Here is a 27,500-nt window from a genome sequence, read left to right on the forward strand (position 1 = left end):
TTGAGTCCAAAATAAAACTCTACAAACAGGCTTATTTTGGACAGATTTTGTTCGAGAGTGAAACCTCTCGTTTTACCTGTTAACTCTCTGATCCGTCTATCCGAGCTGTGGGGAAAAAGACAGCCAGTGGATTATGGTCATTGTAGTTGTTAAAATGTTTCTGCTTTGTGAACTAGGTTGAATATTTGCTTAATGAAACTACAACTCCCTTCAGCCCAGCGTTTCCACAACCTGTAGTTATTGACTTGATTTCGCTCATGAATTATTTGATTTCTCTTTAGAGAAACGGTGTGTTTGGCTCACAGGGGGGGGAAAACCGAACTAAATGGAAGTGTAGTAATTGAACAGACATGGTCAACTACTAGAATGGTAGTTGGTAGTTGGGGGGGGGGGGGGGGGGGGGGGGCGAATGTTGTTTAATCGCTCAGCACAACGCCACAACACTGACTGTAGTTGACTGTCCCTTTGAGCCTTAAACAGGAGGTGTCATTTTCACAATGAAGACAACAGCAGCTCATCAAGCCTCTCTGACTATCCTTTCATTAATCAATTAAAATGCAGTGGTGGGGGAGAGTTGGGGGTTCAGGGTGAGGGAGTTGGGGGTTCAGGGTGGGGGAGAGGGAGTTCAGGGTGGGGGGGGGGGGGGGTTCAGGGTGGGGGAGAGGGAGTTGGGGGTTCAGGGTGGGGGAGAGGGAGTTGGGGGTTCAGGGTGGGGGAGAGGGAGTTGGAGGTTCAGGGTGGGGGAGAGGGAGTTGGAGGTTCAGGGTGGGGGAGAGGGAGTTGGAGGTTCAGGGTGGGGGAGAGGGAGTTGGAGGTTCAGGGTGGGGGAGAGAACTCAAGACTAAAACCCCACAGGAATCAGAATAATGGCCCCATGCACCCTTTGTCTAATTCAGTGTGTGTGTGTATAATTCACTGTGTGTGTGTGTGTGTCTACAATTCACTGTGTGTGTGTGTGTGTGTGTCTATAATTCACTGTGTGTGTGTGTGTGTGTGTGTGTGTGTGTGTGTGTGTGTGTTATTCAGAGAGTGTGTGTGTGTGTGTGTGTGTGTGTGTGTGTGTGTTATTCAGAGAGTGTGTGTGTGTGTGTGTATAATTCAGTGTGTTTGTGTGTGTGTGTGTGTGTGTATAATTCAGTGTGTGTGTGTGTGTGTGTATAAATCAGTGTGTGTGTGTGTGTATAATTCAGTGTGTGTGTGTGTATAATTCAGTGTGTGTGTGTATAATTCAGGGTGTGTGTATAATTCAGAGTGTGTGTGTGTGTGTGTGTGTTATTCAGAGTGTGTGTTATTCAGTGTGTGTGTGTATAATTCAGTGTGTGTGTTATTCAGTGTGTGTTTGTATTATTCAGTGTGTGTGTGTATTATTCAGTGTGTGTGTGTGTGTGTGTGTGTGTGTGTGTGTGTGTGTGTTATTCAGTGTGTGTGTGTTATTCAGTGTGTGTGTGTGTTATTCAGTGTGTGTGTGTGTTATTCAGTGTGTGTGTGTGTTATTCAGTGTGTGTGTGTGTTATTCAGTGTGTGTGTTATTCAGTGTGTGTGTTATTCAGTGTGTGTGTGTTATTCAGAGTGTGTGTTACTCAGAGTGTGTGTTACTCAGAGTGTGTGTTACTCAGAGTGTGTGTTACTCAGGGTGTGTGTTACTCAGAGTGTGTGTTACTCAGAGTGTGTGTTACTCAGAGTGTGTGTTACTCAGTGTGTGTGTTACTCAGTGTGTGTGTTATTCAGAGTGTGTGTTACTCGGAGTGTGTGTTACTCGGAGTGTGTGTTACTCGGAGTGTGTGTTACTCGGAGTGTGTGTTACTCAGTGTGTGTGTTACTCAGAGTGTGTGTTACTCAGAGTGTGTGTTACTCAGAGTGTGTGTTACTCAGAGTGTGTGTTACTCAGTGTGTGTGTTACTCAGTGTGTGTGTTACTCAGAGTGTGTGTTACTCAGAGTGTGTGTTACTCAGTGTGTGTGTTACTCAGAGTGTGTGTTACTCAGAGTGTGTGTTACTCGGTGTGTGTGTGTTATTCGGTGTGTGTGTTATTCGGTGTGTGTGTTATTCGGTGTGTGTGTTACTCGGTGTGTGTGTTACTCGGTGTGTGTGTTACTCGGTGTGTGTGTTACTCGGTGTGTGTGTTACTCGGTGTGTGTGTTACTCGGTGTGTGTGTTACTCGGTGTGTGTGTTACTCGGTGTGTGTGTTACTCAGAGTGTGTGTTACTCAGAGTGTGTGTGTTACTCAGAGTGTGTGTGTTACTCAGAGTGTGTGTGTTATTCAGAGTGTGTGTGTTATTCAGAGTGTGTGTGTTATTCAGAGTGTGTGTTATTCAGAGTGTGTGTTATTCAGTGTGTGTGTGTGTGTGTTATTCAGAGTGTGTGTTATTCAGTGTGTGCGTGTGTGTGTTATTCAGTGTGTGTGTGTTATTCAGTCTGTGTGTGTTATTCAGTGTGTGTGTGTTACTCGGTGTGTGTGTTATTCGGTGTGTGTGTTACTCGGTGTGTGTGTTACTCGGTGTGTGTGTTATTCGGTGTGTGTGTTACTCGGTGTGTGTGTTACTCGGTGTGTGTGTTACTCGGTGTGTGTGTTACTCGGTGTGTGTGTTACTCGGTGTGTGTGTTACTCGGTGTGTGCGTTACTCGGTGTGTGTGTTACTCGGTGTGTGTGTTACTCGGTGTGTGTGTTACTCGGTGTGTGTGTTACTCGGTGTGTGTGTGTTACTCAGAGTGTGTGTTACTCAGAGTGTGTGTGTTACTCAGAGTGTGTGTGTGTTATTCAGAGGGTGTGTTATTCAGAGTGTGTGTTATTCAGTGTGTGTGTTATTCAGTGTGTGTGTGTGTTATTCAGTGTGTGTGTGTGTTATTCAGTGTGTGTGTGTGTTATTCAGTGTGTGTGTGTTATTCAGTGTGTGTGTGTTACTCAGTGTGTGTGTGTTACTCAGTGTGTGTGTTACTCAGTGTGTGTGTTACTCAGTGTGTGTGTTACTCAGTGTGTGTTATTCAGTGTGTGTGTGTGTGTGTGTTATTCAGAGTGTGTGTGTTATTCAGTGTGTGTGTGTGTTATTCAGAGTGTGTGTGTTATTCAGAGTGTGTGTGTTATTCAGAGTGTGTGTATTATTCAGAGTGTGTGTGTTATTCAGAGTGTGTGTGTTATTCAGTGTGTGTGTTATTCAGTGTGTGTGTGTGTGTTATTCAGTGTGTGTGTGTGTTATTCAGAGTGTGTGTGTTATTCAGAGTGTGTGTGTTATTCAGAGTGTGTGTGTTATTCAGAGTGTGTGTGTTATTCAGAGTGTGTGTGTTATTCAGAGTGTGTGTGTTATTCAGAGTGTGTGTGTTATTCAGAGTGTGTGTGTTATTCAGTGTGTGTGTGTTATTCAGTGTGTGTGTGTTATTCAGTGTGTGTGTTATTCAGTGTGTGTGTTATTCAGTGTGTGTGTGTTATTCAGAGTGTGTGTGTTATTCAGAGTGTGTGTGTTATTCAGTGTGTGTGTTACTCAGTGTGTGTGTTATTCAGAGTGTGTGTGTTATTCAGAGTGTGTGTGTTATTCAGAGTGTGTGTGTTACTCAGAGTGTGTGTGTTACTCAGAGTGTGTGTGTTACTCAGAGTGTGTGTGTTACTCAGAGTGTGTGTGTTATTCAGAGTGTGTGTGTTATTCAGAGTGTGTGTGTTATTCAGAGTGTGTGTGTTATTCAGAGTGTGTGTGTTACTCAGAGTGTGTGTGTTACTCAGAGTGTGTGTGTTACTCAGAGTGTGTGTGTTATTCAGAGTGTGTGTGTTATTCAGAGTGTGCAGTAGTTAATGTACCAGTGCTGGCTCCCTCAGCAGAGTCCTCTGATCCATGTGTTAATGTCCTCACTCCGACATTGATTTCCGGCCGGTTCTTTTGGGCAACGGATTTATCCCTCGTTCTGACAGACACACACACTTAGCCTTTTACACACACACACGTACACACACAGACATACACACACAAACTCTGAATAATACACACACACACACAGCCCAGGCTCTGAATGTTTGATTAAAGTTCAATTGACTCCTCCAGCGGCTGGGTGAGGACCCGTTTCAGGTCCTATTTGTAGCAGCAAAGCTTTCCCCGACATGTTCTTTTGTTCCCATTCAGCCGCTTGCCACCCAGGCAGCCCCAACAGCACTGCTCCTAATACCCCATCATTCAGCCAGCCAGCCAGACTGCCTCCCGCTCTCCTGGCCTCCCAGCCTCCCTGCCTAATCCTGCAACTGACAGACACAACCACAGCAGTAGGGCAAAACTCACCCGGCTACTTGCAAAACCTGACATGGAGTCATGTACTCAGTGACCCTGGAGCCATGGTCTCCGTCCACTCCAAACCACTACGGTCTTTTCCTCGTTATGTGACGCAGTGGCTGTTAGATCATCTAATATCTAACTTGGATGTTAGTACATTAGGGAATTATTTACCATGTCTCAAATAAAACATATCGCTCTTGTTTTGACGGGTTCTTTTTCTACAAAGTGATGCGATGTTTCCCCTAGGATGTAGTTAGTTTAGAGGTCCTCCTTTTGGCCACAGAGACAAAATGTTGCTGTTTTAATGCTCGTTTCCTGCCATTCTACACATTTTGTCACGTGGCAGAGAGAACTACAAGAAATTGGGAGAGTCATTGTGAATGTTAACGTGTGTGAGTACGCACTGTTTTCACCTGGTTCCTACGTGAGTACGATGCACAGTTCAGTGGTTCCTTATCCTCTCTCTCTGTCTCCGATACAGGGGTAGCTGCTAACCTTCTACGACTGCTATAAGTGTGTGTGTTCTGTGGTTCTGACGGTGTGTCTCTCTCTTGCCTTGCAGGGTGAGTTGATAACCTTCTACTACTACTGGAAGAAGACTCCTGAGGCAGCATCGTCCAGGGCCCACCGTAGACACCGTCGCCAGCCTGTGTTCCGACGCATCAAGACACGTACCGCCTCCACCCCCGTCAACATCCCGTCTAGACCCCCCTCCTCAGAGTTCTGTAAGTAGGATACTAACCCTACGCCCCAAACCTCCACCCCCGTCAACATCCCGTCTAGACCCCCCTCCTCAGAGTTATGTAAGTAGGATACTAACCCTACGCCCCAAACCTCCACCCCCGTCAACATCCCGTCTACAGCACCGTCCTCAGAATTCTGTAGGTAGGATACTAACCCTACGCCCCAAACCTCCACCCTGTCAACAGCCCCCTCCTCAGAGTTCTGTAGGTAGGATACTAACCCTACGCCCCAAACCTCCACCCTGTCAACAGCCCCCTCAGAATTCTGTAGGTAGGATACTAACCCTACGCCCCAAACCTCCACCCTGTCAACAACCCCCTCCTCACAGTTCTGTAGGTAGGACACTAACCCTACGCCCCAAACCTCCACCCTGTCAACAGCCCCCTCCTCAGAGTTCTGTAGGTAGGATACTAACCCTACGCCCCAAACCTCCACCCTGTCAACAGCCCCCTCAGAGTTCTGTAGGTAGAACACCAACCCTACGCCCCAAACCTCCACCCTATCAACAGCCCCCTCCTCAGAGTTCTGTAAGTAGGATACTAACCCTACGCCCCAAACCTCCACCCTATCAACTGCCCCCTCAGAGTTCTGTAAGTAGGATACTAACCCTACGCCCCAAACCTCCACCCTATCAACAGCCCCCTCAGAGTTCTGTAAGTAGGATACTAACCCTACGCCCCAAACCTCCACCCCCGTCAACATCCCGTCTAGACCCCCCTCCTCAGAGTTCTGTAAGTAGGATACTAACCCTACGCCCCAAACCTCCACCCCCGTCAACATCCCGTCTAGATCCCCCTCCTCAGAGTTATGTAAGTAGGATACTAACCCTACACCCCAAACCTCCACCCCCGTCAACATCCCGTCTACAGCACCGTCCTCAGAATTCTGTAGGTAGGATACTAACCCTACGCCCCAAACCTCCACCCTGTCAACAGCCCCCTCCTCAGAGTTCTGTAGGTAGGATACTAACCCTACGCCCCAAACCTCCACCCTGTCAACAGCCCCCTCAGAATTCTGTAGGTAGGATACTAACCCTACGCCCCAAACCTCCACCCTGTCAACAACCCCCTCCTCACAGTTCTGTAGGTAGGACACTAACCCTACGCCCCAAACCTCCACCCTGTCAACAGCCCCCTCCTCAGAGTTCTGTAGGTAGGATACTAACCCTACGCCCCAAACCTCCACCCTGTCAACAGCCCCCTCAGAGTTCTGTAGGTAGAACACCAACCCTACGCCCCAAACCTCCACCCTATCAACAGCCCCCTCCTCAGAGTTCTGTAAGTAGGATACTAACCCTACGCCCCAAACCTCCACCCTATCAACTGCCCCCTCAGAGTTCTGTAAGTAGAATACTAACCCTACGCCCCAATCCTACACCCCGTCAACAGCCCCCTCAGAGTTCTGTAAGTAGGATACTAACCCTACGCCCCAAACCTCCACCCTATCAACAGCCCCCTCAGAGTTCTGTAAGTAGGACACCAACCCTACGCCCCAAACCTCCACCCTATCAACAGCCCCCTCAGAGTTCTGTAAGTAGGACACCAACCCTACGCCCCAAACCTCCACCCTATCAACAGCCCCCTCAGAGTTCTGTAAGTAGGACACCAACCCTACGCCCCAAACCTCCACCCTATCAACAGCCCCCTCAGAGTTCTGTAAGTAGGACACCAACCCTACGCCCCAAACCTCCACCCTATCAACAGCCCCCTCAGAGTTCTGGGAGTAGGATACTAACACGACGCCCCAAACCTCCACCCTATCAACTGCCCCCTCCTCAGAGTTCTGTAGGTAGGATACTAACCCTACGCCCCAAACCTCCACCCTATCAACAGCCCCCTCCTCAGAGTTCTGTAAGTAGGATACTAACCCTACGCCCCAAACCTCCACCCCATCAACTGCCCCCTCAGAGTTCTGTAAGTAGGATACTAACCCTACGCCCCAAACCTCCACCCCGTCAACAGCCCCCTCCTCAGAGTTCTGTATGTAGGACACTAACCCTACGCCCCAAACCTCTACCCCGTCAACAGCCCCGTAAGTAGGACACTAACCCTACGCCCCAAACCTCTACCCCGTCAACAGCCCCCTCAGAGTTCTGTAAGTAGGACACTAACCCTACGCCCCAAACCTCTACCCCGTCAACAGCCCCCTCAGAGTTCTGTAAGTAGGACACTAATCCTACGCCCCAAACCTCCACCCTGTCAACAGCCCCCTCAGAGTTCTGTAGGTAGGATACTAACCCTACGCCCCAAACCTCCACCCTGTCAACAGCTCCCTCCTCAGAGTTCTGTAGGTAGGATACTAACCCTACGCCCCAAACCTCCACCCTGTCAACAGCCCCCTCAGAGTTCTGTAGGTAGGATACTAACCCTACGCCCCAAACCTCCACCCTATCAACAGCCCCCTCAGAGTTCTGGGAGTAGGATACTAACCCTACGCCCCAAACCTCCACCCTATCAACAGCCCCCTCAGAGTTCTGTACGTAGGATACTAACCCGACGCCCCAAACCTCCACCCTATCAACAGCCCCCTCCTCAGAGTTCTGTAAGTAGGATACTAACCCTACGCCCCAAACCTCCACCCCCGTCAACATCCCGTCTAGATCCCCCTCCTCAGAGTTATGTAAGTAGGATACTAACCCTACACCCCAAACCTCCACCCCCGTCAACATCCCGTCTACAGCACCGTCCTCAGAATTCTGTAGGTAGGATACTAACCCTACGCCCCAAACCTCCACCCTGTCAACAGCCCCCTCCTCAGAGTTCTGTAGGTAGGATACTAACCCTACGCCCCAAACCTCCACCCTGTCAACAGCCCCCTCAGAATTCTGTAGGTAGGATACTAACCCTACGCCCCAAACCTCCACCCTGTCAACAACCCCCTCCTCACAGTTCTGTAGGTAGGACACTAACCCTACGCCCCAAACCTCCACCCTGTCAACAGCCCCCTCCTCAGAGTTCTGTAGGTAGGATACTAACCCTACGCCCCAAACCTCCACCCTGTCAACAGCCCCCTCAGAGTTCTGTAGGTAGAACACCAACCCTACGCCCCAAACCTCCACCCTATCAACAGCCCCCTCCTCAGAGTTCTGTAAGTAGGATACTAACCCTACGCCCCAAACCTCCACCCTATCAACTGCCCCCTCAGAGTTCTGTAAGTAGAATACTAACCCTACGCCCCAATCCTACACCCCGTCAACAGCCCCCTCAGAGTTCTGTAAGTAGGATACTAACCCTACGCCCCAAACCTCCACCCTATCAACAGCCCCCTCAGAGTTCTGTAAGTAGGACACCAACCCTACGCCCCAAACCTCCACCCTATCAACAGCCCCCTCAGAGTTCTGTAAGTAGGACACCAACCCTACGCCCCAAACCTCCACCCTATCAACAGCCCCCTCAGAGTTCTGTAAGTAGGACACCAACCCTACGCCCCAAACCTCCACCCTATCAACAGCCCCCTCAGAGTTCTGTAAGTAGGACACCAACCCTACGCCCCAAACCTCCACCCTATCAACAGCCCCCTCAGAGTTCTGGGAGTAGGATACTAACACGACGCCCCAAACCTCCACCCTATCAACTGCCCCCTCCTCAGAGTTCTGTAGGTAGGATACTAACCCTACGCCCCAAACCTCCACCCTATCAACAGCCCCCTCCTCAGAGTTCTGTAAGTAGGATACTAACCCTACGCCCCAAACCTCCACCCCATCAACTGCCCCCTCAGAGTTCTGTAAGTAGGATACTAACCCTACGCCCCAAACCTCCACCCCGTCAACAGCCCCCTCCTCAGAGTTCTGTATGTAGGACACTAACCCTACGCCCCAAACCTCTACCCCGTCAACAGCCCCGTAAGTAGGACACTAACCCTACGCCCCAAACCTCTACCCCGTCAACAGCCCCCTCAGAGTTCTGTAAGTAGGACACTAACCCTACGCCCCAAACCTCTACCCCGTCAACAGCCCCCTCAGAGTTCTGTAAGTAGGACACTAATCCTACGCCCCAAACCTCCACCCTGTCAACAGCCCCCTCAGAGTTCTGTAGGTAGGATACTAACCCTACGCCCCAAACCTCCACCCTGTCAACAGCTCCCTCCTCAGAGTTCTGTAGGTAGGATACTAACCCTACGCCCCAAACCTCCACCCTGTCAACAGCCCCCTCAGAGTTCTGTAGGTAGGATACTAACCCTACGCCCCAAACCTCCACCCTATCAACAGCCCCCTCAGAGTTCTGGGAGTAGGATACTAACCCTACGCCCCAAACCTCCACCCTATCAACAGCCCCCTCAGAGTTCTGTACGTAGGATACTAACCCGACGCCCCAAACCTCCACCCTATCAACAGCCCCCTCCTCAGAGTTCTGTAAGTAGGATACTAGCCCTACGCCCCAAACCTCCACCCTATCAACAGCCCCCTCAGAGTTCTGTAAGTAGGACACCAACCCTACGCCCCAAACCTCCACCCTATCAACAGCCCCCTCCTCAGAGTTCTGTAGGTAGGATACTAACCCTACGCCCCAAGCCTCCACCCTGTCAACAGCCTCCTCAGAGTTCTGTAAGTAGGACACAACCCTACGCCCCAAACCTCCACCCTATCAACAGCCCCCTCACAGTTCTGTAGGTAGAACAGTTATGTTGCCATAGAAATGTAATTCTGAATGTCCAAGCCCTAACGAGCAGGCAAGGAAAGAACCACCGCTCTCACCAAGTCTCTTTCTGGTTACTCCTGATACAAGGCTTGTAAAGCGACTCAAAATGGCAGGAACAGGATTGGCAACAACAAAAAAATGATACTGTGTTAGAAGTTGAGCAATGGTTATCACAAGTAGTATGTTAGCATTTGATTGGTCGAGAAGAAAAAGAAACCTATTTAGGCGAGGTGCTGGCTAGCGGAGTAGAAAACTGTAAAATAAAGGAGAGCCGCACACTCTAGGAGCTCAGATGCAAAAATATTTAATATCCAACGTTTCGACAGACAAGCTGTCTTCATCAGGGTATGAATCAGCATTGGCTTGGTAACACCAGTTTAGCTCAGTACTGTTGGCGCTTGGTAACACCAGTTGAGCTCAGTACTGTTGGCGCTTGGTAACACCAGTTTAGCTCAGTACTGTTGGAGCTTGGTAACACCAGTTTAGCTCAGTACTGTTGGCGCTTGGTAACACCAGTTGAGCTCAGTACTGTTGGCGCTTGGTAACACCAGTTGAGCTCAGTACTGTTGGCGCTTGGTAACACCAGTTTAGCTCAGTACTGTTGGCGCTTGGTAACACCGGTGGGATGTTTAGCTCAGTACTGTTGGCGCTTGGTAACACCAGTTTAGCTCAGTACTGTTGGTGCTTGGTAACACCAGTTTAGCTCAGTACTGTTGGTGCTTGGTAACACCAGTTTAGCTCAGTACTGTTGGCGCTTGGTAACACCAGTTTAGCTCAGTACTGTTGGCGCTTGGTAACACCAGTTTAGCTCAGTACTGTTGGCGCTTGGTAACACCAGTGAGATGTTTAGCTCAGTACTGTTGGTGCTTGGTAACACCAGTTTAGCTCAGTACTGTTGGCGCTTGGTAACACCAGTTTAGCTCAGTACTGTTGGCGCTTGGTAACACCAGTTTAGCTCAGTACTGTTGGCGCTTGGTAACACCAGTTTAGCTCAGTACTGTTGGTGCTTGGTAACACCAGTTTAGCTCAGTACTGTTGGCGCTTGGTAACACCAGTTTAGCTCAGTACTGTTGGTGCTTGGTAACACCAGTTTAGCTCAGTACTGTTGGCGCTTGGTAACACCAGTGAGATGTTTAGCTCAGTACTGTTGGCGCTTGGTAACACCAGTGGGATGTTTAGCTCAGTACTGTTGGCGCTTGGTAACACCAGTTTAGCTCAGCACTGTTGGCGCTTGGTAACACCAGTTTAGCTCAGTACTGTTGGCGCTTGGTAACACCAGTTTAGCTCAGTACTGTTGGCGCTTGGTTGCACCAGTTTAGCTCAGTACTGTTGGCGCTTGGTAACACCAGTGAGATGTTTAGCTCAGTACTGTTGGTGCTTGGTAACACCAGTTTAGCTCAGTACTGTTGGAGCTTGGTAACACCAGTTTAGCTCAGTACTGTTGGCGCTTGGTAACACCAGTTTAGCTCAGTACTGTTGGTGCTTGGTAACACCACTTTAGCTCAGTACTGTTGGTGCTTGGTAACACCAGTTTAGCTCAGTACTGTTGGCGCTTGGTAACACCAGTTTAGCTCAGTACTGTTGGCGCTTGGTAACACCAGTTTAGCTCAGTACTGTTGGTGCTTGGTAACACCAGTTTAGCTCAGTACTGTTGGTGCTTGGTAACACCAGTTTAGCTCAGTACTGTTGGCGCTTGGTAACACCAGTTTAGCTCAGTACTGTTGGCGCTTGGTAACACCAGTTTAGCTCAGTACTGTTGGCGCTTGGTAACACCAGTTTAGCTCAGTACTGTTGGCGCTTGGTAACACTAGTTTAGCTCAGTACTGTTGGCGCTTGGTAACACCAGTTTAGCTCAGTACTGTTGGCGCTTGGTAACACCAGTTTAGCTCAGTACTGTTGGCGCTTGGTAACACCAGTTTAGCTCAGTACTGTTGGCGCTTGGTAACACCAGTTTAGCTCAGTACTGTTGGCGCTTGGTAACACCAGTTTAGCTCAGTACTGTTGGCGCTTGGTAACACCACTTTAGCTCAGTACTGTTGGCGCTTGGTAACACCAGTTTAGCTCAGTACTGTTGGCGCTTGGTAACACCAGTTTAGCTCAGTACTGTTGGTGCTTGGTAACACCAGTTTAGCTCAGTACTGTTGGTGCTTGGTAACACCAGTTTAGCTCAGTACTGTTGGCGCCTGGTAACACCAGTTTAGCTCAGTACTGTTGGCGCTTGGTAACACCAGTTTAGCTCAGTACTGTTGGCGCTTGGTAACACCAGTTTAGCTCAGTACTGTTGGCGCTTGGTAACACCAGTTTAGCTCAGTACTGTTGGCGCTTGGTAACACCAGTTTAGCTCAGTACTGTTGGCGCTTGGTAACACCAGTTTAGCTCAGTACTGTTGGTGCTTGGTAACACCAGTGGGATGTTTAGCTCAGTACTGTTGGCGCTTGGTAACACCAGTTTAGCTCAGTTCTGTTGGCGCTTGGTAACACCAGTTTAGCTCAGTACTGTTGGCGCTTGGTAACACCAGTGAGATATTTAGCTCAGTACTGTTGGCGCTTGGTAACACCAGTGAGATGTTTAGCTCAGTACTGTTGGCGCTTGGTAACACCAGTGAGATGTTTAGCTCAGTACTGTTGGCGCTTGGTAACACCAGGTTAGCTAAGTACTGTTGGCGCTTGGTAACACCAGTTTAGCTCAGTACTGTTGGCGCTTGGTAACACCAGTTTAGCTCAGTACTGTTGGCGCTTGGTAACACCAGTTTAGCTCAGTACTGTTGGCGCTTGGTAACACCAGTGAGATGTTTAGCTCAGTACTGTTGGTGCTTGGTAACACCAGTTTAGCTCAGTACTGTTGGCGCTTGGTAACACCACTTTAGCTCAGTACTGTTGGTGCTTGGTAACACCACTTTAGCTCAGTACTGTTGGCGCTTGGTAACACCAGTTTAGCTCAGTACTGTTGGTGCTTGGTAACACCAGTTTAGCTCAGTACTGTTGGTGCTTGGTAACACCAGTTTAGCTCAGTACAGTTGGCGCTTGGTAACACCAGTTTAGCTCAGTACTGTTGGCGCTTGGTAACACCAGTTTAGCTCAGTACTGTTGGCGCTTGGTAACACCAGTTTAGCTCAGTACTGTTGGTGCTTGGTAACACCAGTTTAGCTCAGTACTGTTGGCGCTTGGTAACACCAGTTTAGCTCAGTACTGTTGGCGCTTGGTAACACCAGTTTAGCTCAGTACTGTTGGCGCTTGGTAACACCAGTTTAGCTCAGTACTGTTGGCGCTTGGTAACACCAGTTTAGCTCAGTACTGTTGGCACTTGGTAACACCAGTTTAGCTCAGTACTGTTGGTGCTTGGTAACACCACTTTAGCTCAGTACTGTTGGCGCTTGGTAACACCAGGTTAGCTCAGTACTGTTGGCGCTTGGTAACACCAGTTTAGCTCAGTACTGTTGGTGCTTGGTAACACCAGGTTAGCTCAGTACTGTTGGTGCTTGGTAACACCAGTTTAGCTCAGTACTGTTGGCGCTTGGTAACACCAGTTTAGCTCAGTACTGTTGGCGCTTGGTAACACCAGTTTAGCTCAGTACTGTTGGTGCTTGGTAACACCAGTGGGATGTTTAGCTCAGTACTGTTGGTGCTTGGTAACACCAGTTTAGCTCAGTACTGTTGGTGCTTGGTAACACCAGTTTAGCTCAGTACTGTTGGCGCTTGGTAACACCAGTTTAGCTCAGTACTGTTGGCGCTTGGTAACACCAGGTTAGCTCAGTACTGTTGGTGCTTGGTAACACCACTTTAGCTCAGTACTGTTGGCGCTTGGTAACACCAGTGGGATGTTTAGCTCAGTACTGTTGGCGCTTGGTAACACCAGTTTAGCTCAGTACTGTTGGTGCTTGGTAACACCACTTTAGCTCAGTACTGTTGGCGCTTGGTAACACCAGTGAGATGTTTAGCTCAGTACTGTTGGCGCTTGGTAACACCAGTTTAGCTCAGTACTGTTGGCGCTTGGTAACACCAGTTTAGCTCAGTACTGTTGGTGCTTGGTAACACCAGTTTAGCTCAGTACTGTTGGCGCTTGGTAACACCAGTTTAGCTCAGTACTGTTGGCGCTTGGTAACACCAGTTTAGCTCAGTACTGTTGGTGCTTGGTAACACCAGTTTAGCTCAGTACTGTTGGCGCTTGGTAACACCAGTGAGATATTTAGCTCAGTACTGTTGGCGCTTGGTAACACCAGTTTAGCTCAGTACTGTTGGCGCTTGGTAACACCAGTTTAGCTCAGTACTGTTGGCGCTTGGTAACACCAGTTTAGCTCAGTACTGTTGGCGCTTGGTAACACCAGTTTAGCTCAGTACTGTTGGCGCTTGGTAACACCAGTTTAGCTCAGTACTGTTGGCGCTTGGTAACACCAGTTTAGCTCAGTACTGTTGGCGCTTGGTAACACCAGTTTAGCTCAGTACTGTTGGCGCTTGGTAACACCAGTTTAGCTCAGTACTGTTGGCGCTTGGTAACACCAGTGGGATGTTTAGCTCAGTACTGTTGGCGCTTGGTAACACCAGTTTAGCTCAGTACTGTTGGCGCTTGGTAACACCAGTTTAGCTCAGTACTGTTGGCGCTTGGTGACACCAGTTTAGCTCAGTACTGTTGGCGCTTGGTAACACCAGTTTAGCTCAGTACTGTTGGTGCTTGGTAACACCAGTTTAGCTCAGTACTGTTGGTGCTTGGTAACACCAGTGAGATGTTTAGCTCAGTACTGTTGGTGCTTGGTAACACCACTTTAGCTCAGTACTGTTGGCGCTTGGTAACACCAGGTTAGCTCAGTACTGTTGGCGCTTGGTAACACCAGTTTAGCTCAGTACTGTTGGTGCTTGGTAACACCACTTTAGCTCAGTACTGTTGGCGCTTGGTAACACCAGTGAGATGTTTAGCTCAGTACTGTTGGCGCTTGGTAACACCAGTTTAGCTCAGTACTGTTGGCGCTTGGTAACACCAGTTTAGCTCAGTACTGTTGGTGCTTGGTAACACCAGTTTAGCTCAGTACTGTTGGCGCTTGGTAACACCAGTTTAGCTCAGTACTGTTGGCGCTTGGTAACACCAGTTTAGCTCAGTACTGTTGGTGCTTGGTAACACCAGTTTAGCTCAGTACTGTTGGCGCTTGGTAACACCAGTGAGATATTTAGCTCAGTACTGTTGGCGCTTGGTAACACCAGTTTAGCTCAGTACTGTTGGCGCTTGGTAACACCAGTTTAGCTCAGTACTGTTGGCGCTTGGTAACACCAGTTTAGCTCAGTACTGTTGGCGCTTGGTAACACCAGTTTAGCTCAGTACTGTTGGCGCTTGGTAACACCAGTTTAGCTCAGTACTGTTGGCGCTTGGTAACACCAGTTTAGCTCAGTACTGTTGGCGCTTGGTAACACCAGTTTAGCTCAGTACTGTTGGCGCTTGGTAACACCAGTTTAGCTCAGTACTGTTGGTGCTTGGTAACACCAGTGGGATGTTTAGCTCAGTACTGTTGGCGCTTGGTAACACCAGTTTAGCTCAGTACTGTTGGCGCTTGGTGACACCAGTTTAGCTCAGTACTGTTGGCGCTTGGTAACACCAGTTTAGCTCAGTACTGTTGGTGCTTGGTAACACCAGTTTAGCTCAGTACTGTTGGTGCTTGGTAACACCAGTGAGATGTTTAGCTCAGTACTGTTGGTGCTTGGTAACACCACTTTAGCTCAGTACTGTTGGCGCTTGGTAACACCAGGTTAGCTCAGTACTGTTGGCGCTTGGTAACACCAGTTTAGCTCAGTACTGTTGGTGCTTGGTAACACCAGGTTAGCTCAGTACTGTTGGTGCTTGGTAACACCAGTTTAGCTCAGTACTGTTGGCGCTTGGTAACACCAGTTTAGCTCAGTACTGTTGGCGCTTGGTAACACCAGTTTAGCTCAGTACTGTTGGCGCTTGGTAACACCAGTTTAGCTCAGTACTGTTGGCGCTTGGTAACACCAGTGAGATGTTTAGCTCAGTACTGTTGGCGCTTGGTAACACCAGTTTAGCTCAGTACTGTTGGCGCTTGGTAACACCAGTTTAGCTCAGTACTGTTGGCGCTTGGTAACACCAGTTTAGCTCAGTACTGTTGGCGCTTGGTAACACCAGTGAGATGTTTAGCTCAGTACTGTTGGTGCTTGGTAACACCAGTTTAGCTCAGTACTGTTGGCGCTTGGTAACACCAGTTTAGCTCAGTACTGTTGGCGCTTGGTAACACCAGTTTAGCTCAGTACTGTTGGCGCTTGGTAACACCAGTTTAGCTCAGTACTGTTGGCGCTTGGTAACACCAGTTTAGCTCAGTACTGTTGGCGCTTGGTAACACCAGTTTAGCTCAGTACTGTTGGCGCTTGGTAACACCAGTTTAGCTCAGTACTGTTGGCGCTTGGTAACACCAGTTTAGCTCAGTACTGTTGGTGTTTGGTAACACCAGTGGGATGTTTAGCTCAGTACTGTTGGCGCTTGGTAACACCAGTTTAGCTCAGTACTGTTGGCGCTTGGTAACACCAGTTTAGCTCAGTACTGTTGGCGCTTGGTAACACCAGTTTAGCTCAGTACTGTTGGCGCTTGGTAACACCGGTGGGATGTTTAGCTCAGTACAGTTGGCGCTTGGTAACACCAGTTTAGCTCAGTACTGTTGGCGCTTGGTAACACCAGTTTAGCTCAGTACTGTTGGCGCTTGGTAACACCAGTTTAGCTCAGTACTGTTGGTGCTTGGTAACACCAGTTTAGCTCAGTACTGTTGGTGCTTGGTAACACCAGTGAGATGTTTAGCTCAGTACTGTTGGTGCTTGGTAACACCACTTTAGCTCAGTACTGTTGGCGCTTGGTAACACCAGGTTAGCTCAGTACTGTTGGTGCTTGGTAACACCACTTTAGCTCCGTACTGTTGGCGCTTGGTAACACCAGGTTAGCTCAGTACTGTTGGCGCTTGGTAACACCAGTTTAGCTCAGTACTGTTGGCGCTTGGTAACACCAGTTTAGCTCAGTACTGGTGGCGCTTGGTAACACCACTTTAGCTCAGTACTGTTGGTGCTTGGTAACACCAGTTTAGCTCAGTACTGTTGGCGCTTGGTGACACCAGTTTAGCTCAGTACTGTTGGCGCTTGGTAACACCAGGTTAGCTCAGTACTGTTGGTGCTTGGTAACACCAGTTTAGCTCAGTACTGTTGGCGCTTGGTAACACCAGTTTAGCTCAGTACTGTTGGCGCTTGGTAACACCAGTTTAGCTCAGTACTGTTGGTGCTTGGTAACACCAGTGGGATGTTTAGCTCAGTACTGTTGGTGCTTGGTAACACCAGTTTAGCTCAGTACTGTTGGTGCTTGGTAACACCAGTTTAGCTCAGTACTGTTGGCGCTTGGTAACACCAGTTTAGCTCAGTACTGTTGGCGCTTGGTAACACCAGGTTAGCTCAGTACTGTTGGTGCTTGGTAACACCACTTTAGCTCAGTACTGTTGGCGCTTGGTAACACCAGTGGGATGTTTAGCTCAGTACTGTTGGCGCTTGGTAACACCAGTTTAGCTCAGTACTGTTGGTGCTTGGTAACACCACTTTAGCTCAGTACTGTTGGCGCTTGGTAACACCAGTGAGATGTTTAGCTCAGTACTGTTGGCGCTTGGTAACACCAGTTTAGCTCAGTACTGTTGGCGCTTGGTAACACCAGTTTAGCTCAGTACTGTTGGTGCTTGGTAACACCAGTTTAGCTCAGTACTGTTGGCGCTTGGTAACACCAGTTTAGCTCAGTACTGTTGGCGCTTGGTAACACCAGTTTAGCTCAGTACTGTTGGTGCTTGGTAACACCAGTTTAGCTCAGTACTGTTGGCGCTTGGTAACACCAGTGAGATATTTAGCTCAGTACTGTTGGCGCTTGGTAACACCAGTTTAGCTCAGTACTGTTGGCGCTTGGTAACACCAGTTTAGCTCAGTACTGTTGGCGCTTGGTAACACCAGTTTAGCTCAGTACTGTTGGCGCTTGGTAACACCAGTTTAGCTCAGTACTGTTGGCGCTTGGTAACACCAGTTTAGCTCAGTACTGTTGGCGCTTGGTAACACCAGTTTAGCTCAGTACTGTTGGCGCTTGGTAACACCAGTTTAGCTCAGTACTGTTGGCGCTTGGTAACACCAGTTTAGCTCAGTACTGTTGGTGCTTGGTAACACCAGTGGGATGTTTAGCTCAGTACTGTTGGCGCTTGGTAACACCAGTTTAGCTCAGTACTGTTGGCGCTTGGTAACACCAGTTTAGCTCAGTACTGTTGGCGCTTGGTGACACCAGTTTAGCTCAGTACTGTTGGCGCTTGGTAACACCAGTTTAGCTCAGTACTGTTGGTGCTTGGTAACACCAGTTTAGCTCAGTACTGTTGGTGCTTGGTAACACCAGTGAGATGTTTAGCTCAGTACTGTTGGTGCTTGGTAACACCACTTTAGCTCAGTACTGTTGGCGCTTGGTAACACCAGGTTAGCTCAGTACTGTTGGCGCTTGGTAACACCAGTTTAGCTCAGTACTGTTGGTGCTTGGTAACACCACTTTAGCTCAGTACTGTTGGCGCTTGGTAACACCAGTGAGATGTTTAGCTCAGTACTGTTGGCGCTTGGTAACACCAGTTTAGCTCAGTACTGTTGGCGCTTGGTAACACCAGTTTAGCTCAGTACTGTTGGTGCTTGGTAACACCAGTTTAGCTCAGTACTGTTGGCGCTTGGTAACACCAGTTTAGCTCAGTACTGTTGGCGCTTGGTAACACCAGTTTAGCTCAGTACTGTTGGTGCTTGGTAACACCAGTTTAGCTCAGTACTGTTGGCGCTTGGTAACACCAGTGAGATATTTAGCTCAGTACTGTTGGCGCTTGGTAACACCAGTTTAGCTCAGTACTGTTGGCGCTTGGTAACACCAGTTTAGCTCAGTACTGTTGGCGCTTGGTAACACCAGTTTAGCTCAGTACTGTTGGCGCTTGGTAACACCAGTTTAGCTCAGTACTGTTGGCGCTTGGTAACACCAGTTTAGCTCAGTACTGTTGGCGCTTGGTAACACCAGTTTAGCTCAGTACTGTTGGCGCTTGGTAACACCAGTTTAGCTCAGTACTGTTGGCGCTTGGTAACACCAGTTTAGCTCAGTACTGTTGGTGCTTGGTAACACCAGTGGGATGTTTAGCTCAGTACTGTTGGCGCTTGGTAACACCAGTTTAGCTCAGTACTGTTGGCGCTTGGTGACACCAGTTTAGCTCAGTACTGTTGGCGCTTGGTAACACCAGTTTAGCTCAGTACTGTTGGTGCTTGGTAACACCAGTTTAGCTCAGTACTGTTGGTGCTTGGTAACACCAGTGAGATGTTTAGCTCAGTACTGTTGGTGCTTGGTAACACCACTTTAGCTCAGTACTGTTGGCGCTTGGTAACACCAGGTTAGCTCAGTACTGTTGGCGCTTGGTAACACCAGTTTAGCTCAGTACTGTTGGTGCTTGGTAACACCAGGTTAGCTCAGTACTGTTGGTGCTTGGTAACACCAGTTTAGCTCAGTACTGTTGGCGCTTGGTAACACCAGTTTAGCTCAGTACTGTTGGCGCTTGGTAACACCAGTTTAGCTCAGTACTGTTGGCGCTTGGTAACACCAGTTTAGCTCAGTACTGTTGGCGCTTGGTAACACCAGTGAGATGTTTAGCTCAGTACTGTTGGCGCTTGGTAACACCAGTTTAGCTCAGTACTGTTGGCGCTTGGTAACACCAGTTTAGCTCAGTACTGTTGGCGCTTGGTAACACCAGTTTAGCTCAGTACTGTTGGCGCTTGGTAACACCAGTGAGATGTTTAGCTCAGTACTGTTGGTGCTTGGTAACACCAGTTTAGCTCAGTACTGTTGGCGCTTGGTAACACCAGTTTAGCTCAGTACTGTTGGCGCTTGGTAACACCAGTTTAGCTCAGTACTGTTGGCGCTTGGTAACACCAGTTTAGCTCAGTACTGTTGGCGCTTGGTAACACCAGTTTAGCTCAGTACTGTTGGCGCTTGGTAACACCAGTTTAGCTCAGTACTGTTGGCGCTTGGTAACACCAGTTTAGCTCAGTACTGTTGGCGCTTGGTAACACCAGTTTAGCTCAGTACTGTTGGCGCTTGGTAACACCAGTTTAGCTCAGTACTGTTGGCGCTTGGTAACACCAGTTTAGCTCAGTACTGTTGGCGCTTGGTAACACCAGTTTAGCTCAGTACTGTTGGCGCTTGGTAACACCAGTTTAGCTCAGTACTGTTGGCGCTTGGTAACACCAGTTTAGCTCAGTACTGTTGGCGCTTGGTAACACCAGTTTAGCTCAGTACTGTTGGCGCTTGGTAACACCAGTTTAGCTCAGTACTGTTGGCGCTTGGTAACACCAGTTTAGCTCAGTACTGTTGGTGCTTGGTAACACCAGTGGGATGTTTAGCTCAGTACTGTTGGCGCTTGGTAACACCAGTTTAGCTCAGTACTGTTGGCGCTTGGTAACACCAGTTTAGCTCAGTACTGTTGGTGCTTGGTAACACCAGTTTAGCTCAGTACTGTTGGTGCTTGGTAACACCAGTGAGATGTTTAGCTCAGTACTGTTGGTGCTTGGTAACACCACTTTAGCTCAGTACTGTTGGCGCTTGGTAACACCAGGTTAGCTCAGTACTGTTGGCGCTTGGTAACACCAGTTTAGCTCAGTACTGTTGGTGCTTGGTAACACCACTTTAGCTCAGTACTGTTGGCGCTTGGTAACACCAGTGAGATGTTTAGCTCAGTACTGTTGGCGCTTGGTAACACCAGTTTAGCTCAGTACTGTTGGCGCTTGGTAACACCAGTTTAGCTCAGTACTGTTGGTGCTTGGTAACACCAGTTTAGCTCAGTACTGTTGGCGCTTGGTAACACCAGTTTAGCTCAGTACTGTTGGCGCTTGGTAACACCAGTTTAGCTCAGTACTGTTGGTGCTTGGTAACACCAGTTTAGCTCAGTACTGTTGGCGCTTGGTAACACCAGTGAGATATTTAGCTCAGTACTGTTGGCGCTTGGTAACACCAGTTTAGCTCAGTACTGTTGGCGCTTGGTAACACCAGTTTAGCTCAGTACTGTTGGCGCTTGGTAACACCAGTTTAGCTCAGTACTGTTGGCGCTTGGTAACACCAGTTTAGCTCAGTACTGTTGGCGCTTGGTAACACCAGTTTAGCTCAGTACTGTTGGCGCTTGGTAACACCAGTTTAGCTCAGTACTGTTGGCGCTTGGTAACACCAGTTTAGCTCAGTACTGTTGGCGCTTGGTAACACCAGTTTAGCTCAGTACTGTTGGTGCTTGGTAACACCAGTGGGATGTTTAGCTCAGTACTGTTGGCGCTTGGTAACACCAGTTTAGCTCAGTACTGTTGGCGCTTGGTGACACCAGTTTAGCTCAGTACTGTTGGCGCTTGGTAACACCAGTTTAGCTCAGTACTGTTGGTGCTTGGTAACACCAGTTTAGCTCAGTACTGTTGGTGCTTGGTAACACCAGTGAGATGTTTAGCTCAGTACTGTTGGTGCTTGGTAACACCACTTTAGCTCAGTACTGTTGGCGCTTGGTAACACCAGGTTAGCTCAGTACTGTTGGCGCTTGGTAACACCAGTTTAGCTCAGTACTGTTGGTGCTTGGTAACACCAGGTTAGCTCAGTACTGTTGGTGCTTGGTAACACCAGTTTAGCTCAGTACTGTTGGCGCTTGGTAACACCAGTTTAGCTCAGTACTGTTGGCGCTTGGTAACACCAGTTTAGCTCAGTACTGTTGGCGCTTGGTAACACCAGTTTAGCTCAGTACTGTTGGCGCTTGGTAACACCAGTGAGATGTTTAGCTCAGTACTGTTGGCGCTTGGTAACACCAGTTTAGCTCAGTACTGTTGGCGCTTGGTAACACCAGTTTAGCTCAGTACTGTTGGCGCTTGGTAACACCAGTTTAGCTCAGTACTGTTGGCGCTTGGTAACACCAGTGAGATGTTTAGCTCAGTACTGTTGGTGCTTGGTAACACCAGTTTAGCTCAGTACTGTTGGCGCTTGGTAACACCAGTTTAGCTCAGTACTGTTGGCGCTTGGTAACACCAGTTTAGCTCAGTACTGTTGGCGCTTGGTAACACCAGTTTAGCTCAGTACTGTTGGCGCTTGGTAACACCAGTTTAGCTCAGTACTGTTGGCGCTTGGTAACACCAGTTTAGCTCAGTACTGTTGGCGCTTGGTAACACCAGTTTAGCTCAGTACTGTTGGCGCTTGGTAACACCAGTTTAGCTCAGTACTGTTGGTGTTTGGTAACACCAGTGGGATGTTTAGCTCAGTACTGTTGGCGCTTGGTAACACCAGTTTAGCTCAGTACTGTTGGCGCTTGGTAACACCAGTTTAGCTCAGTACTGTTGGCGCTTGGTAACACCAGTTTAGCTCAGTACTGTTGGCGCTTGGTAACACCGGTGGGATGTTTAGCTCAGTACAGTTGGCGCTTGGTAACACCAGTTTAGCTCAGTACTGTTGGCGCTTGGTAACACCAGTTTAGCTCAGTACTGTTGGCGCTTGGTAACACCAGTTTAGCTCAGTACTGTTGGTGCTTGGTAACACCAGTTTAGCTCAGTACTGTTGGTGCTTGGTAACACCAGTGAGATGTTTAGCTCAGTACTGTTGGTGCTTGGTAACACCACTTTAGCTCAGTACTGTTGGCGCTTGGTAACACCAGGTTAGCTCAGTACTGTTGGTGCTTGGTAACACCACTTTAGCTCCGTACTGTTGGCGCTTGGTAACACCAGGTTAGCTCAGTACTGTTGGCGCTTGGTAACACCAGTTTAGCTCAGTACTGTTGGCGCTTGGTAACACCAGTTTAGCTCAGTACTGGTGGCGCTTGGTAACACCAGTTTAGCTCAGTACTGTTGGTGCTTGGTAACACCAGTGGGATGTTTAGCTCAGTACTGTTGGCGCTTGGTAACACCAGTTTAGCTCAGTACTGTTGGCGCTTGGTAACACCAGTTTAGCTCAGTACTGTTGGCGCTTGGTAACACCAGTTTAGCTCAGTACTGTTGGCGCTTGGTAACACCAGTTTAGCTCAGTACTGTTGGCGCTTGGTAACACCAGTTTAGCTCAGTACTGTTGGCGCTTGGTAACACCAGTTTAGCTCAGTACTGTTGGCGCTTGGTAACACCGGTGGGATGTTTAGCTCAGTACTGTTGGCGCTTGGTAACACCAGTTTAGCTCAGTACTGTTGGCGCTTGGTAACACCAGTTCAGCTCAGTACTGTTGGCGCTTGGTAACACCAGTTTAGCTCAGTACTGTTGGCGCTTGGTAACACCGGTGGGATGTTTAGCTCAGTACTGTTGGCGCTTGGTAACACCAGTTTAGCTCAGTACTGTTGGCGCTTGGTAACACCAGTTTAGCTCAGTACTGTTGGCGCTTGGTAACACCAGTTTAGCTCAGTACTGTTGGCGCTTGGTAATACCAGTTTAGCTCAGTACTGTTTTCGCTTGGTAACACCAGTTTAGCTCAGTACTGTTGGCGCTTGGTAACACCAGTTTAGCTCAGTACTGTTGGCGCTTGGTAACACCAGTTTAGCTCAGTACTGTTGGCGCTTGGTAACACCAGTTTAGCTCAGTACTGTTGGCGCTTGGTAACACCAGTTTAGCTCAGTACTGTTGGCGCTTGGTAACACCAGTGAGATGTTTAGCTCAGTACTGTTGGTGCTTGGTAACACCAGTTTAGCTCAGTACTGTTGGCGCTTGGTAACACCAGTTTAGCTCAGTACTGTTGGCGCTTGGTAACACCAGTTTAGCTCAGTACTGTTGGCGCTTGGTAACACCAGTTTAGCTCAGTACTGTTGGCGCTTGGTAACACCAGTGAGATGTTTAGCTCAGTACTGTTGGCTCTTGGTAACACCAGTTTAGCTCAGTACTGTTGGTGCTTGGTAACACCAGTTTAGCTCAGTACTGTTGGCGCTTGGTAACACCAGTGAGATGTTTAGCTCAGTACTGTTGGTGCTTGGTAACACCAGTTTAGCTCAGTACTGTTGGCGCTTGGTAACACCAGTGGGATGTTTAGCTCAGTTCTGTTGGTGCTTGGTAACACCAGTTTAGCTCAGTACTGTTGGCGCTTGGTAACACCAGTTTAGCTCAGTACTGTTGGTGCTTGGTAACACCAGTTTAGCTCAGTACTGTTGGCGCTTGGTAACACCAGTTTAGCTCAGTACTGTTGGAGCTTGGTAACACCAGTTTAGCTCAGTACTGTTGGCGCTTGGTAACACCAGTTTAGCTCAGTACTGTTGGCGCTTGGTAACACCAGTTTAGCTCAGTACTGTTGGCGCTTGGTAACACCAGTGAGATGTTTAGCTCAGTACTGTTGGCGCTTGGTAACACCAGTTTAGCTCAGTACTGTTGGCGCTTGGTAACACCAGTTTAGCTCAGTACTGTTGGCGCTTGGTAACACCAGTTCAGCTCAGTACTGTTGGCGCTTGGTAACACCAGTTTAGCTCAGTACTGTTGGCGCTTGGTAACACCAGTTTAGCTCAGTACTGTTGGCGCTTGGTAACACCAGTTTAGCTCAGTACTGTTGGCGCTTGGTAACACCAGTTTAGCTCAGTACTGTTGGCGCTTGGTAACACCAGTTTAGCTCAGTACTGTTGGTGTTTGGTAACACCAGTGGGATGTTTAGCTCAGTACTGTTGGCGCTTGGTAACACCAGTTTAGCTCAGTACTGTTGGCGCTTGGTAACACCAGTTTAGCTCAGTACTGTTGGCGCTTGGTAACACCAGTTTAGCTCAGTACTGTTGGCGCTTGGTAACACCGGTGGGATGTTTAGCTCAGTACAGTTGGCGCTTGGTAACACCAGTTTAGCTCAGTACTGTTGGCGCTTGGTAACACCAGTTTAGCTCAGTACTGTTGGCGCTTGGTAACACCAGTTTAGCTCAGTACTGTTGGTGCTTGGTAACACCAGTTTAGCTCAGTACTGTTGGTGCTTGGTAACACCAGTGAGATGTTTAGCTCAGTACTGTTGGTGCTTGGTAACACCACTTTAGCTCAGTACTGTTGGCGCTTGGTAACACCAGGTTAGCTCAGTACTGTTGGTGCTTGGTAACACCACTTTAGCTCCGTACTGTTGGCGCTTGGTAACACCAGGTTAGCTCAGTACTGTTGGCGCTTGGTAACACCAGTTTAGCTCAGTACTGTTGGCGCTTGGTAACACCAGTTTAGCTCAGTACTGGTGGCGCTTGGTAACACCAGTTTAGCTCAGTACTGTTGGTGCTTGGTAACACCAGTGGGATGTTTAGCTCAGTACTGTTGGCGCTTGGTAACACCAGTTTAGCTCAGTACTGTTGGCGCTTGGTAACACCAGTTTAGCTCAGTACTGTTGGCGCTTGGTAACACCAGTTTAGCTCAGTACTGTTGGCGCTTGGTAACACCAGTTTAGCTCAGTACTGTTGGCGCTTGGTAACACCAGTTTAGCTCAGTACTGTTGGCGCTTGGTAACACCAGTTTAGCTCAGTACTGTTGGCGCTTGGTAACACCGGTGGGATGTTTAGCTCAGTACTGTTGGCGCTTGGTAACACCAGTTTAGCTCAGTACTGTTGGCGCTTGGTAACACCAGTTCAGCTCAGTACTGTTGGCGCTTGGTAACACCAGTTTAGCTCAGTACTGTTGGCGCTTGGTAACACCGGTGGGATGTTTAGCTCAGTACTGTTGGCGCTTGGTAACACCAGTTTAGCTCAGTACTGTTGGCGCTTGGTAACACCAGTTTAGCTCAGTACTGTTGGCGCTTGGTAACACCAGTTTAGCTCAGTACTGTTGGCGCTTGGTAATACCAGTTTAGCTCAGTACTGTTTTCGCTTGGTAACACCAGTTTAGCTCAGTACTGTTGGCGCTTGGTAACACCAGTTTAGCTCAGTACTGTTGGCGCTTGGTAACACCAGTTTAGCTCAGTACTGTTGGCGCTTGGTAACACCAGTTTAGCTCAGTACTGTTGGCGCTTGGTAACACCAGTTTAGCTCAGTACTGTTGGCGCTTGGTAACACCAGTGAGATGTTTAGCTCAGTACTGTTGGTGCTTGGTAACACCAGTTTAGCTCAGTACTGTTGGCGCTTGGTAACACCAGTTTAGCTCAGTACTGTTGGCGCTTGGTAACACCAGTTTAGCTCAGTACTGTTGGCGCTTGGTAACACCAGTTTAGCTCAGTACTGTTGGCGCTTGGTAACACCAGTGAGATGTTTAGCTCAGTACTGTTGGCTCTTGGTAACACCAGTTTAGCTCAGTACTGTTGGTGCTTGGTAACACCAGTTTAGCTCAGTACTGTTGGCGCTTGGTAACACCAGTGAGATGTTTAGCTCAGTACTGTTGGTGCTTGGTAACACCAGTTTAGCTCAGTACTGTTGGCGCTTGGTAACACCAGTGGGATGTTTAGCTCAGTTCTGTTGGTGCTTGGTAACACCAGTTTAGCTCAGTACTGTTGGCGCTTGGTAACACCAGTTTAGCTCAGTACTGTTGGTGCTTGGTAACACCAGTTTAGCTCAGTACTGTTGGCGCTTGGTAACACCAGTTTAGCTCAGTACTGTTGGAGCTTGGTAACACCAGTTTAGCTCAGTACTGTTGGCGCTTGGTAACACCAGTTTAGCTCAGTACTGTTGGCGCTTGGTAACACCAGTTTAGCTCAGTACTGTTGGCGCTTGGTAACACCAGTTTAGCTCAGTACTGTTGGCGCTTGGTAACACCAGTTTAGCTCAGTACTGTTGGCGCTTGGTAACACCAGTTTAGCTCAGTACTGTTGGCGCTTGGTAACACCAGTTTAGCTCAGTACTGTTGGCGCTTGGTAACACCAGTTTAGCTCAGTACTGTTGGCGCTTGGTAACACCAGTGAGATGTTTAGCTCAGTACTGTTGGTGCTTGGTAACACCAGTTTAGCTCAGTACTGTTGGCGCTTGGTAACACCAGTTTAGCTCAGTACTGTTGGCGCTTGGTAACACCAGTTTAGCTCAGTACTGTTGGCGCTTGGTAACACCAGTTTAGCTCAGTACTGTTGGCGCTTGGTAACACCAGTGAGATGTTTAGCTCAGTACTGTTGGCTCTTGGTAACACCAGTTTAGCTCAGTACTGTTGGTGCTTGGTAACACCAGTTTAGCTCAGTACTGTTGGCGCTTGGTAACACCAGTGAGATGTTTAGCTCAGTACTGTTGGTGCTTGGTAACACCAGTTTAGCTCAGTACTGTTGGCGCTTGGTAACACCAGTGGGATGTTTAGCTCAGTTCTGTTGGTGCTTGGTAACACCAGTTTAGCTCAGTACTGTTGGCGCTTGGTAACACCAGTTTAGCTCAGTACTGTTGGTGCTTGGTAACACCAGTTTAGCTCAGTACTGTTGGCGCTTGGTAACACCAGTTTAGCTCAGTACTGTTGGAGCTTGGTAACACCAGTTTAGCTCAGTACTGTTGGCGCTTGGTAACACCAGTTTAGCTCAGTACTGTTGGCGCTTGGTAACACCAGTTTAGCTCAGTACTGTTGGCGCTTGGTAACACCAGTGAGATGTTTAGCTCAGTACTGTTGGCGCTTGGTAACACCAGTTTAGCTCAGTACTGTTGGCGCTTGGTAACACCAGTTTAGCTCAGTACTGTTGGCGCTTGGTAACACCAGTTCAGCTCAGTACTGTTGGCGCTTGGTAACACCAGTTTAGCTCAGTACTGTTGGCGCTTGGTAACACCAGTTTAGCTCAGTACTGTTGGCGCTTGGTAACACCAGTTTAGCTCAGTACTGTTGGCGCTTGGTAACACCAGTGGGATGTTTAGCTCAGTACTGTTGGCGCTTGGTAACAACGTGTGTTCTGTTCTCCTCCAGTGGACCTGAGTTCAGCCAGTGAAGATGACTTGGACAGTGAAGACAGTGAGCAGGAGCTGAAG

The 27,500-nt window shown here is 48.7% G+C and overlaps 1 protein-coding gene across 12 annotated transcripts in view; it reads left to right on the plus strand.

Annotated features, from left to right (window-relative positions):
- rerea (arginine-glutamic acid dipeptide (RE) repeats a) overlaps positions 1-27,500 on the plus strand; it is a 395,944-nt gene that overhangs the window by 345,320 nt on the left and 23,124 nt on the right. For 9 of the 12 annotated variants that reach the window (XM_055891262.1, XM_055891263.1, XM_055891261.1 and 6 more), the window contains 2 exons: positions 4,816-4,978; positions 27,439-27,500. The exon at positions 27,439-27,500 is cut by the window's right edge and continues 31 nt beyond it. In XM_055891262.1, the coding sequence (XP_055747237.1) occupies positions 4,816-4,978; positions 27,439-27,500 (225 nt within the window). Of the gene's footprint in view, positions 1-4,815; positions 4,979-5,686; positions 5,729-9,465; positions 9,478-9,531; positions 9,541-27,438 lie in introns of those variants that run through there. The other 3 variants (XM_055891269.1, XM_055891270.1, XM_055891271.1) reach the window with 3 other exon arrangements.

The sequence above is a fragment of the Salvelinus fontinalis genome, chromosome 31 (assembly GCF_029448725.1).
Source record: "Salvelinus fontinalis isolate EN_2023a chromosome 31, ASM2944872v1, whole genome shotgun sequence".
NCBI classification, from domain to species: domain Eukaryota; kingdom Metazoa; phylum Chordata; class Actinopteri; order Salmoniformes; family Salmonidae; genus Salvelinus; species Salvelinus fontinalis.